This window comes from Sarcophilus harrisii, chromosome 1 (assembly GCF_902635505.1).
Source record: "Sarcophilus harrisii chromosome 1, mSarHar1.11, whole genome shotgun sequence".
Lineage (NCBI taxonomy): Eukaryota > Metazoa > Chordata > Mammalia > Dasyuromorphia > Dasyuridae > Sarcophilus > Sarcophilus harrisii.
Window position 1 is genome coordinate 635,209,994 of NC_045426.1, and position 13,254 is coordinate 635,223,247.

At 35.6% G+C, this 13,254-nt stretch overlaps 1 protein-coding gene across 4 annotated transcripts in view; it reads right to left on the reverse strand.

Annotated features, from left to right (window-relative positions):
• Positions 1–13,254, reverse strand: part of LOC100913575 (maestro heat-like repeat family member 5) — a 133,363-nt gene that overhangs the window by 98,766 nt on the left and 21,343 nt on the right. For all 4 annotated transcript variants that reach the window (XM_031947283.1, XM_031947282.1, XM_031947284.1 and 1 more), the window contains exon 2: positions 2,406–2,596. In XM_031947283.1, coding sequence (XP_031803143.1) covers positions 2,406–2,508 — 103 coding nt within the window. In that variant the 5' untranslated portion in view covers positions 2,509–2,596. The remainder of the gene's footprint in view (positions 1–2,405; positions 2,597–13,254) is intronic.

Below are 13,254 nucleotides of genomic sequence, written 5' to 3' on the forward strand. Positions count from 1 at the left end.
GTTCAGAGTTGTCTGTCTGCTCTTCTCTCACTCTTCCATATTGTGAGTGATTGTTCAACCAGAGGTTTGCTTACTATGCTTGGGCCCACAGGAGGTGCTCATCAGTCTCTGCTTAATGATGAGTGACCATGGAGAGGTCCCTGGGCTCAGTGGCCTAACTCCAAAAGTAACTCAATAGTAGTCACTGAGCAATATTCCAGGTAGTATGTCATAAAGAAACCAATTTCCTCATTCCTAACATGGAATGTGATAATAAGCCAATTTACTTTAAAGATCAAATGACAAACTTGAGAATTAAGACTTTGCAAAAGGATTATCTATCCTTTGGTCTTTCCTTCTCCTCCGTGGGTGGCCCTTATGGCTGTGGACCTGAATATGTATAGTGCAAGATTCCAAAGGAGAATATAGAAATTTATTTATGGGAATAGTAAAAAATGGCTGTGATTTTTCACACACACACACACACACACACACACACACACATGCACACACACATAAATAAGATCCTATATGAACTGTATTATTGGCCTCAGAAGACAGAACTAGAAGATTCAAATTTAGGTTCAACATAGGGAGAACTACTTCTGAACAATGAGATCTCAGTAAAACCAATAGTGGATCATCTCTAGAGGTAGTGAACGAGTTGCCTCAATAGTGGGAGTTTATAAGCCAAGGCTAGATATGATCACTTGTCTGGAACAATACAGAGATAATATAGAAAAGATTCTTGCTCAGGAATGGATTGGATTAGTGACTGCTAAGGTACTCCCTAGTTCTAACATTCTGCAAAATGTATGTCATAGATGTCAGGTATTATTTTTGTTTTTGTTGTTGCTATTATTGTTGTTCTTTGCTTGATAATAATAATGTAATGCTGGAGAAACTGAGGTAAGATAGAGATTAGAGAGTTTTTAATTTTTTATTTATTGGAGAGCTTAATTGATCGACTGGATCAGACTCTTGTCTCAAAGTATCTAGTATTGAATGTGAGACTCCAAGGTTTTTTTGTAGGGTTTCAGTGAGAAGAGAAACAAAAGCAGAAGGCAAAGAGTGGGAATTGTCAGGGATGGACCATAAATTCAGTTATGACAGATTGGAGGTGAGAACTATAAATTTTTACTAATTGGGAGTTAAGGAGGTGTCCAACTAGAGCCAGGAAGTCTGGAGGCAGAGGTAGAGGATGTCAATTAGGTATCTGAGATAGAACATTTGGAGTCTTATCTTTTGGAATATCAGAGTGGCCAGATCTGTACAGCCCTAATTATCTCAGCCTTAATGAACAGAAAAGGGGGGGGTTGCATACTAACTTGGGGAAATTGAGATATTATAATTCAGGGAAACTAATGCAGGGAAACTGAGGTAGAACAATTTAAGGAGGCTGTGGCATAACAACAACAACAATAATTGCCAGTCACTGTTAAGCACTTTACAATTATTATTTCATTTGATTTTCATTGTGGGAGGTGGTTGTGATTGACACTGTACCAACTAGCTGCCCCTAATTTCAAACTGCAGGAAGGAAATATAAAAATGAAAAATTACACGAAGCCAATGTAAGTTTCAGGTGTAGAGATTGGGGATGCCAAGCCTTGCTTTAGAAAGTGGTTGGAGTGAGGGTAAGTGAGGAGATAGATGAGGCTCAAAAGTATAAGATCAGTTTCTAGAGAAGCACCAACATGATGTTTCTCTTTTCCTCATTCACCTTGGGTTAATCTTTAAGGACTTTTTTTTTTTCTCCTTTAATGATGCTCTGGATTTTCACCTGAACAAGATAGGAAGTAGGTGGATATACAGTATCATTAATCCTTAGGGTTAGCAATTACTCTCATCTCTACCAGAAACTCCAGATACATCATATTTTATTGGAAGAGTCCCAGACCCCTCACTCCTCTAGTTCTGGGACCTCTCATAAACCCTAAGGAGCACTTAGAACTTTTGTTAAGGCTGTAACTAGAGTGAGATAACAGTAGCTTTAAAAACATTGAAATTTAGGGAGAACAACAGTTTCTACTAGATAATCTTCCAGTCACTCCCTGTTCCTTTTTTGGTGATAACTTTCCCAGCAAAATCTCACAGTGTGCTGAGATCCTGCCTTCCCCCATTAACCTCTACCTACAGGGTGGGGATCTACAGGATCTCTATTTCCTGACATGACATAATAACCCAGTTCTTTGCCTATAAAGCTAATGTATGGGTTTCTCTCTACCAGAGTTTTTGGCTTACACTTCAGTGCCTTTTACATTGCTTGACCCAAGTAATCTAATTATTAATTAGTCACTTTCCCTCATATTCCTGGTTTCCCTCATTTGTAGTCTCTCTCACTCTCTTACTATCTCCCACTCAGCTTTAGAAGCTTGGGCTTGGGATATTAGTGTTTGTGAGGGATGAAAGAAAATAGCACTCACCTGTATTATATGCTTCCTCCATGAATATTTTGTGGTTTTGTGGTACAAGGGTTGCCTGATTACTGTGGGACTTTTTCAGTAAGATGCTGGTGGGTTTGACCATACCTTCCCCACGGATGAAATCTTTTCGGGAAGGTTCACTGGGTTTTCTGGCGGATGTTTTCCACTTTGAAGGGGAGAAGGAAGATAATCTAAAGTAGAAATCAGAGCAGTGGGTATGTTAACATCATGAACAGGGGTGGCAGAATGTATCTAAGCTGGGTATCAACAACGGGCCATCAGGAACTCTAGTTGGTCTTGTTTTAGGGAAAATCATCTTTGATAGAAAGCAACATATAAGAGTTACTCTTAGAGTCAGAAGGTCTGGGTATCCAGACCTTATATGTTAAGCATATATGGAAGGTCAATGACAAAAAGAAAGCAGGCCCTCCTCTCTGCTGTCTCTCTCAAAATATTCCTTACAATGCTTTTAGTGGTAGCAAAGAATTGGAAACAAAGTTATATGTTGGTCCAATGGGTAATCATTAAACAAACAATAAAAGGAATATAGAGAAGCATGATGAATACTTGTACAAACTGATACAAAGTAAAATAAATAAACCCAGGAAAACTATATAGGAAGCCAAAATAGAATGTGGGAAAATTATGACTAAACTTGGCCCCCAAGGAGATTTAAGAGAAGGTACCTTCCTCTGTTCTTTTGCAGAACTTGAGTAGTCATGGGTGTGGAATTATGCAAATTATAAAAACTTTTTAAAAATGTGTTCTTTTGTTTTTAAGAACTCTACCCCCTCTTTCCTCTTTTCATACATTTATTATATGGAATGGTTCTTCAGAATATGATGGGAAAAGAAAACTAGATTAAAAAGTATGTCTAATGCAAGTTAAATAAATTAAACTTTAAAAAGAAATTAAGCAATTCCAATAGACTTTGGATGGAAAATGCCATCTGCATACAAAGCATAAAAAGAACTGTGAAGACTGAATGAGGCTTGAAGCTAACTATTTTCAGTTTTTTTCTTTCTTTCTGGTTTTTCCCTTTTGTTCTGATTTTTATTTCCCAACATGACTCATGTGGAAATATGTTGAAAATGATTGTACATGTATAACATATCTTTCTTTTTTTTAAAATTTATTTATTATTATTATTATTTAATTTACAAAGCATATGCATGGATAATTTTTCCAACACTGACCCTTGCAAAACCTTTTATTCTAAATTTTCCTCTCCTTCCGCCCATCCCCACCTCCTCCCTTAGCTGGCAGGTAGTACAACACATGTTAAATATGCTGAAATACATAACATATCTTTCTTGGGGAAGGAAGTGAGAAGGAAGGGAGGGAGAAAAAAATTTGGAACTCAGAATCTTATAGAAATGAATGTTGAAAACAACCTTTACATGTAATTAGAAAAATAAAAGACCATTAAAATTAAAAAGAAAAGAAAAAAAGAGCGCATTACTTTTGTATATATCTTGAGTATTAGGACTTTATCAGAGATTTCCATTTCAAATTCCTCCCCCACCATGAACCATTTTTTTTTATTATTTGACCTGCATTGATTTTGTTCATGCAAAAGCATTCCAACATTATGTAATTGAAATGATTTGTTTTTGTCTTTTTAAATCACTTTTATCCCTTCTTTAGATAAAAAAAAGTCTTCATAGTTAAAAAAAATAAATTCTGTATACAAATCTTAATCTGGATCCTTAATAGCTATGGAGACTCTGGACAAGTCATTTAACTTTTTGAAACTGAATTTAATAATATATAATATGAGGCTAATACTTGTGCTGTTAGACTCATAGGACAATTATGAAGAATGTACTTTGTAAAACATCAAGCATTATAACATTGGTATGTAGTGCTGGTGTATTAAATTTATGGTTAGACTAACTCAACTTGGTGAAATTCTAGCAGTTGTATTTGACACGCAAGGAAGGCATGATCAGATCCAATGCAGACTACTATTAGTACAATGCTGAGCAATCTTTTAGGAAGGGCATTGACAAGTGAAAGCTCCTGTTTAGCTTTGAAAGGAGAAAACTTAGGAAGAAGTACTCAGTATAGTGGTCTTCAATTACTGGAAAAAGAGGTAACTAACTTGTCCCACCTGGCCCTGTTAGAGAGCAAAAATAAGAGCAATGAAAGTGTCAGATGGATGTATTTCAGTTAAAAAAATGGAAATACTGCCTAACAGAAAAGATATTTATAAAGGGAATAATTTTCTTTGGGAGGTAGTATTTCTTATCACTGGGAATCTTCAGGTTGATACAAAATGATCACTTGTATATTTTGTAGATATATTTCTATTCAGCTCTCAGTTGGGCTCAACACTTGGCACAGTAGAAAGAGAAGTGGACTTTGGCTCAAAGTACTTGCTTTTAAACTTTAGCTTTCTCTCACTGCCTTTTAGGATTCTGGGAAAATTGCTTTCTCTCATGAGACTTTTCAGGTTGCTCATTTTTAAAATGATGGGATTGGCATAAATAGTCTCTGAGGTCCACCTAAATTCTACACCTGTGATCTTGTGACCCTTCTTTGAGGTCCCTTTCAATGTTGGTATTATGTACGGGAAAGGCCCAACACACTTATCCTGTCTTGAGCTATGGATAGTTGGCCTTTTCCTTGGCCTCTGGACCTTGATATTGTGTGTGGTTTTGATTACTGCATATATCTCAGGGGGCTTCCATGGTATATAAGCACTCCCCTGAGGATGGTGATTCTGGGCAATAGTTCAAGGACTAGTATTTCTAAGATGGAATCTCAGTGGCTGGGGGAAATGGGAGAGGATAAATATTTACTAAGCATCTATTTGTCAGGCATGAAACTCAGTACTTTATAAATATTATTACATTTGACCAAAATAACCCTGTGAAGTAGGTGTTACTATTATCCCCACTTTACAGATGAGGAAACAAAGGTTAAAGTGGCTTGTCCGAGCTCAAACAATAAGTAAAGATCTTAAGTTGGATTTTAATTCAGATTTTCCTGACTCTAGGCCCAGTACCACCACTACATATACCATCATGTATCTTATAGATTGGGCTAGTCACTTACAGAATCTCCATGACTGTGCTCAACTGCTTGTAATTAGAAAGTTTTGTCCAGTGATTAGAATCTTCTAAGAGAGGGCACAGACAAAAGAAGAAGCCAACACATGGCATACCCATTGGCTAAAGCTTTAGGAAAGATCTCCCATCACTTTTGCTCAGATAATAATAATTCCTTGAATTTTTGAACGTTTACAAAGCTCTTTTCCTTAGAACACTATTGTGAGAAGTGCAAGGATGACTAAGAGGCACAGCTTGGTATAGTGCATAAAATTCTGCATCTGGAGTCAAGGTGTTATAGATTTTTTCCCTGAAGTCACTGATTTTTTTTATTTTTAAGAAGAAAATATATTTTTTTATCTCTCCATAGTCAACTTACAATTTATTTTTTAAAATTTTAATTGTATTTTATTTTTAAAAATACATGCAAAGGTAGTTTTCAGCAAATTTGCTTTTGTAAAACCTTGTGTTCCAAAATTTTTCTCTTTCCTTTTCCCTCTTGTAACTCTCCTCAAGCCAGCAAGCAATCTGATAGAGATTAAATATGTGCAGTTCTTCTAAAGATATTTCCATATTCATCATGTAAAATCAGATCAAAAGGGGAAAAACATGAGAAAGAAAGAAAAACAATCAAACAAATAACTAAAAAGGTGAAAATACTATGCTTTGATCCACTTTCAGTCATGGTAGTCCTCTCTCTGGATGTGGATGGCACTTTTCATCACAAGTCTATTAGAATTGCCTCAGATTACCTCATTGGTGAAAAGAGCCAGATCCCTCACAGCTGATCAGGTGATATGGATTTGTATATTGCCTCTGACATTTATTGACTATTTAACCTTGGACAAATCACTTAAACCACCTCTTTGGGCCTCAGTTTCCTTGTTCCTAAAATTAAAGGGTTGGAATCAATGACTACTCATGTCCCTTTCAGTGCTGAATCTGTAGACACATGATTCAATTTCTGGTCATTTACAAAGAAGGGATCTGAGAAGTTAAATAATTTGTTCAAGGTCACACAGATAAGACAAGTGACAAAGCCAAAATTCGACTTAGAAATTCTGATGCTAAATCTTTATGTGATACTGTACTGTTTGAGAAGTAGCCTCTCTCTTTGATAGGATTCCCTCAACAATCTTGACTATCATCTAACCTATTAGCTATCATTTCCAAGTTTTCATGCCATCTATGCCTTTTATTCAAATTAAAATCACAGAAACATTGAATCTCAAATTGAAAAAAATCTCAGGAATCATTTAGTCCAATTCCTCCAGACTGAGAAGTCCTACCTCCATGATATCCCCATCATCTAGCTTTCCTTTAAAGACTATATGTGTTGTGTTTGTGTGTGCATATGTGTGTATGACTTTTACTTCTTGAATAACTGACTTCACTTTGGTATTTTTCCAATATATAGGAAGTTTTTCAAGAAAACAAGCTTCAACCAGGCTCTCTTACATGTCTACCCATTACTTTTACATCTGTTTTCTGAAGCTAAAAAAGAAAAAGTCTAATACTTATTTCATACAATAACTCTTCAAATACTTGAGGGAGCCATTATATAGCATCTATGTATGCTCTTCTTCAACCTAAACTAGTGTGATTAATATAACACTTGCAAATTAAAGGTCTTTCGGTTCATCACCCAGAACTTTGAAACCTCAAATAATACATTTTAGGTTCCTTCTGGCATATATCATTTGTGTCCAAGTGAATTACTAGATTCTGAAGAAAGCAAATGTAAAACACTCCAGTATCTTTGCCAAAAAAATCCAGTGGACAGTTTTAGCTGGTTGTGGTTCATGGGACCATGAAGAATTAAACGCAACTGAACAACAACATGAATTTTTGGAAGTGTGAAGTAGTGAACCAGATTTAGTGTTTCTGCTGTTCCTCTTATGCCTTGATACATGGCCTCAGGGACACTGCAGACAGATCTCTCTAGTATTAATTTCCAGGGTCAAGTGCCTTGTGGAGAAGGTAGGCAGACAATATGGTGGAACCCCAAAATTTCAATGGAAAAAATAATTGAAATAATAACCATACTAGCAGAATACAAAATCAACCTTCTTGTATATGTTACTAACAATATCTAGAAAGAAGGAAGGAAACAAACATTTTTAAGCACCTACTATGTACCAGACACTGTGCTAAGTTTTTAAAAATATATAATCTAATTTGATCCTTACAACAACCTTGAGAATTATCATCCTTATTTTATACCAAAGGAATCTGAGGCAGATGGAGGTTAAGTGACTTCGCTAGGTTCATCAATTTAGTGAATGTCTGAGGCTAGATTTAGACTCAATTTTTCTTTACTTAGAGAACTTTGCTTTCTACCCATTGTACCACCTTACTGCCTTAGACAAAAGAATAAAAAATACAATTCAAAATAGTCATAAAATAATGCATACAAATCTCAGATATATGCAAATATATAATATTTATCATACTTGTCTATCATCTATCTATATCTTTGACAACAATATAATATTAGTAAATACTACTTCATAGTAATAATAAATACTATTTAGAAACTGAAAAAAAATAAAACTAGACAAGATAATTAATGAGCATTCACTGCTCATGGTTGGGTTATGCCAATGCAACAAAAATGGCAGGTTTAATTCACAGGTTTATTTTTATGCCAATAAAACTACAAAAGTGTTACTTTTTAGAGAATTAGATCAAATAAAATTTGTTTTAATAAAACAAAATGGTCAAGAATCTCACTGGAAATAATTTAAAAACATGAATTTAAAATAATAGTAGTATATCAGATGACAAAATTAATTATATTGTAAAGCAACACCTGTCAAATTAAACTATATGGAACATATTATGTGAGACCCAGAAGAAACCAAACATAAAATAACACAATATTTTCATTCAAGACCTCAATTACTAGAGAAAAGGCTCTTACAAAAACTATTAGAAAAGGAAAAAAAGCAATTTGGCACAATTGAGTTTATACCACCATTTTACATAATACAGAATAAGCTCTAAATGGAAAAGTGAATTAACATAAGTGGTTATAACAAACAATTTTAACAACCTTACAGAACTATGGTTTGAAGGAACATTCATAATCAAATAAAGGAAAGAGGATATAAAAAAGAAAAATAGAGAATTTTGATTGTATAATATTTTATCTAATAAGAAGGAAAAATGGAAGAAAAAATCTTTTTTGCAAATATCTCTGCTAAAAATCAGATATTGAATACAGGGGTGGAGCACAGACATGACTTTCTATGATCTCTCTGACCTTCTCTCAGTAGATTAAACATCTAAACTGGTTTTGGAGTCAAAGAACACACAAATATTTGGAGTACAACACATTTCCAGAAGAAGATAACTTGGAAGAACTTCAGAACAGGTCTGTTTCTAACAGTCTGTTGAGTCCAGACTGCAGCACAGGGAGAGTGGGGCAAGGAGCTGGGGTGGGGAGTCAGAGTGTTGCAGCTTTCATATATCTGGGAATCTTCTGTGAGCCTCTTAGGCTACTCTGTTTTGATTGCAAGTAGCTGGTTTGGCAGATTTGTTATGAAAGACAAATTGTAAACCATTGAGCCCTGGAAGAATGAGGGAGCTAGCTGCAATTACCAGTATTGGAAGTCAATCAGCAAAGCTGCCCCAGGGCAAACTGAAGCAGCTATTGCACCTTTTTGTTAAGAGCAGACCTCAAGTCTTGAAAAATGAGCAAAAAAACCAAAAAGAACTTTCACCACAGATAGCTTTATGGAAAGAGAGAAGAACAGACCTCAAATCCTAAGGTTCTTAAAGGCAAATCAACTCCAGATGAAGCACCAAAGGGACATATGAGTTGATTGTCATTTTACAAGGCTTTCTTGGAAGAAAATTGGAGAAAGGAAATGAGATCTTTGCAAAAAAGGGATGGGAAAACTACATACCTGTCAGAATGGCTAGAATAACAGGGAAAGATAATACGGGATGTTGAAGGGGATGTAGCAAAACAGGGACACTAATACATTGTTTTTTTAAAAATTTTTATTTTATTTAATAGCCTTTTATTTACAGGTTATATGTATGGGTAACTTTACAGCATTAACAACTGCCAAACCTCTTGTTCCAATTTTTCACCTCTTACCCCCCACCCCCTCCCCAGATGGCAGGATGACCAGTAGATGTTAAATATATTTAAATATAAATTAGATACACAATAAGTATACATGACCAAACTGTTATTTTGCTGTACAAAAAGAATCAGACTCTGAAATATTGTACAATTAGCTTGTGAAGGAAATCAAAAATGCAGGTGGGCATAAATATGGGGACTAGGAATTCAATGTAATGGTTTTTAGTCATCTCCCAGAGTTCTTTCTCTGGGCGTAGCTGGTTCAGTTCATTACTGCTCCATTGGAAATGATTTGGTTGATCTCGTTGCTGAGGATGGCCAGGTCCATCAGAACTGGTCATCATATAGTATTGTTGTTGAAGTATATAATGATCTCCTGGTCCTGCTCATTTCACTCAGCATCAGTTCGTGTAAGTTTCTGAAATCATCCTGTTGGTCATTTCTTACAGAACAATAATATTCCATAATATTAATATACCACAATTTATTCAGCCATTCTCCAACTGATGGGCATCCACTCAGTTTCCAGTTTCTAGCCACTACAAAGAGGGCTGCCACAAACATTTGTGCACATACAGGTCCCTTTCCCTTCTTTATGATCTCTTTGGGATATAAGCCCAGTAGTAACACTGCTGGATCAAAGGGTATGCACAGTTTGATAACTTTTTGAGCATAGTTCCAAACTACTCTCCAGAATGGTTGGATTTGCTCACAACTCCACCAACAATGCATCAATGTCCCAGTTTTCCCACATCCCCTCCAACAATCATCATTATTTTTTCCTGTCATCTTAGCCAATCTGACAGGTGTGTAGTGGTATCTTAGAGTTGTCTTAATTTGCATTTCTCTGATTAATAATGACTTGGAGCATCTTTTCATATAACTAGAAATAGTTTCAATTTCTTCATCTGAGAATTACTAATACATTGTTGGTGGAATTGTGAATACATCCAGCTATTCTGGAGAGCAATTTGGAACTATGCTCAAAAAGTTATCAAACTGTGCATACCCTTTGATCCAGCAATGTTACTACTGGGCTTATGTCCCAAAGAAATCTTAAAGAAGGGAAAGGGACCTGTATGTGCATGACTGTTTGTGGCAGATCTCTTTGAAGTGGCCAGAAACTAGAAACTGAGTGGATGCCCATCAATTGGAGAATGGCTGAATAAATTGTGGTATGTGAATATTATGGAATATTATTGTTTGGTAAGAAATGACCAGCAGGAGGATTTCAGAAAGGCCTGGAGAGACTTACATGAACTGATGCTGAGTGAAATGAGCAGGACCAGGAGATCACTATATACTTCAATGACAATACTATATGATGATCAATTCTGATGGACCTGGCCATCTTCAGCAATGAGATGAACCAAAGCAGCTCCAATAGAGCAGTAATGAATTGAACCAGCTACACCCAGTGAAAGAATTCTGGGAAATGACTATAAACCATTACATAGAATTTGTCCGCCTGCATTTTTTATTTCCTTCACAGGCTAATAGTACACTATTTCAAACTCCAATTCTTTTTGTACAGTAAAATAACTGTTAGGACATATATGCTTATATTGTACTTAATTTATACTTTAACATACTTAACATGTATTGGCCAACCTGCCATCGGGGGCAGGGGATGCGGGGAAGGAGCAGAAAAATTGGAACTAAATATTTGGCAATTGTCAATGCTGTAAAATTACTCATGCATATAACTTGTAAATAAATAAAAAGCTATAATAATAAAAACAAAAAACAAACAAACAAACAAACAAAAAAGGGATGGGAAAAGCATATAACTCCCTACAAAGTAGATTTGATGAAATGGAAAAATCATATAATGCCTTACAAAATAGGTATGAAAAACATACCAATTCATTGAAAAACAAAATTTGTGAAATGGAAAAAAATGCAATGAACAAAACAATTCAATTGGCCAAATACAAAAAGAGCTATAAAAGGTAACTGAAGAAAATGATACACTAAAAATTAGAATTGAACAAATGGAAATGAATGCTTCAATAAGACTTCAAGAATCAATTAAAAACAAAAAATAAAAAAATAGAAGAAAGTAGGAAATATCTTCTAGGAAAAACAAGTAACCTAGAAAATAAATCTATGGGAGCTAATCTAAGGAATATTGGACTTCCTGAAAGCCATGCTGGAAAAAAGAACCTAAACACTATCTTACAGGAAATCTTGAAGGAAAACTGCCCTGGTATCTTAGAATTAGAAGGTAAAATAGCCATTGAAAGAATTCACCAGTCACCTCCTGAAAGAGATGCAAAAATTAAATCCCCAAGGAATATCATGGCTAAATTTCAGAAATAACGCACCAAAGAAAAGATATTGCAAGTAGCCAGAAAGAAACTATTTAAATCCTCGCAGCTTCTACCTGAAAGGCTCAAAGGGCTTGGAATCTGATATTCCAAAAGTCAAAGAAACTTGGATTACAGCCAAGAATAAGCTATCCATTTAAAATGAGCATTATCTTTCAGGGAAGAAAATGGGCATTCAATGATGTAGATGAATTTCACTTATTTCTAATGAAAAGACCAGAACTAAACAAGTTGATTTCTAAACACAGAACTCAAAAGAAGCATAAAAAGGTAAAAAGGAAAGACTCTTGAGAACTATATTTCTGTTATGGATATACTTAGAGAGTGTGGGTATAATTTGATTTTATTGTGATAATATGAAAAAAGAAACTAGAGGCAGAAAGGAGGTCATACTGGAAGAAGAAGAAAAAGAAGGTCAAATAAAGAGAAATTACATCTTACAAAGAGGCAAAGAAGACTTATTATAATTGAGAGAAAAGAGGGAGGAGGATGAGCATTGTGTGAAACTTACTCTCATCGTTTTTGGCTCAAAAAGAGACTATTAGACATATTTGGTGTCACAGAGAAATTTGTCTCACCTTATAGGGAAGTGGGAGGGGAAAGGTGAAAAGAAAGAGAAAGACTGATAGAAGGTAAACAGAAGTATTAGGGGAAACGTATAAAAAGGGGGAGGGGGCTAAAGAGAGAGGACTATTTGAGGGAGGTGGTCATCAAAAGCAAGATACTGGGGAGGAGGGAAAGAGGAAAGGAAAGAGAAAAGCATAACAGGGTAAATAAGATGGCAGGAAATATCGAATTAGTTATTTTAACTGTGAATATGAATGGGATGAACTCTCCCATAAAACGGAAGTGGATAGCAGACTGGATTAAAATCCAGAATACTACAATATGTTGTTTACAAGAAACATATTTAAAGCAGAGTGATAAATACAGAGTGAAGGTAAAGGGCTAGAGCAGAATCCATTATGCTTCAGGTGAATAAAAAAATCAGGGGTAGCAATCCTGATCTCAGATCAAGTAAAAGCAAAGATAGAGCTAATTAAAAGAGATAAGGAAGGAAACTGTAGAGGGTCACAGTCAGTGGGGAAACTCTGGGTAAGGCATAAAATCCTTCATCCCAGAGGGAACCTGCTAACAATGTCTAGTTCAGCTCCCCATCTCCCCTAAGGGCTCTTGGCCTTCCTGAGCAGTCAGGGGGTGGTAAGAACCTGTGTTGTGATTGAAGCAGAGTGATACCAGGTGGATGAGTGATAACCCCGGTGGCAAAATACGTACAATAGCAAATTGTTTATGTGGTCCCATGTGCACAGTGTTCTTTTTATTACATTATATAAAAGGGGAAAGTCCTTGAAATAAATGGACTCTATTTT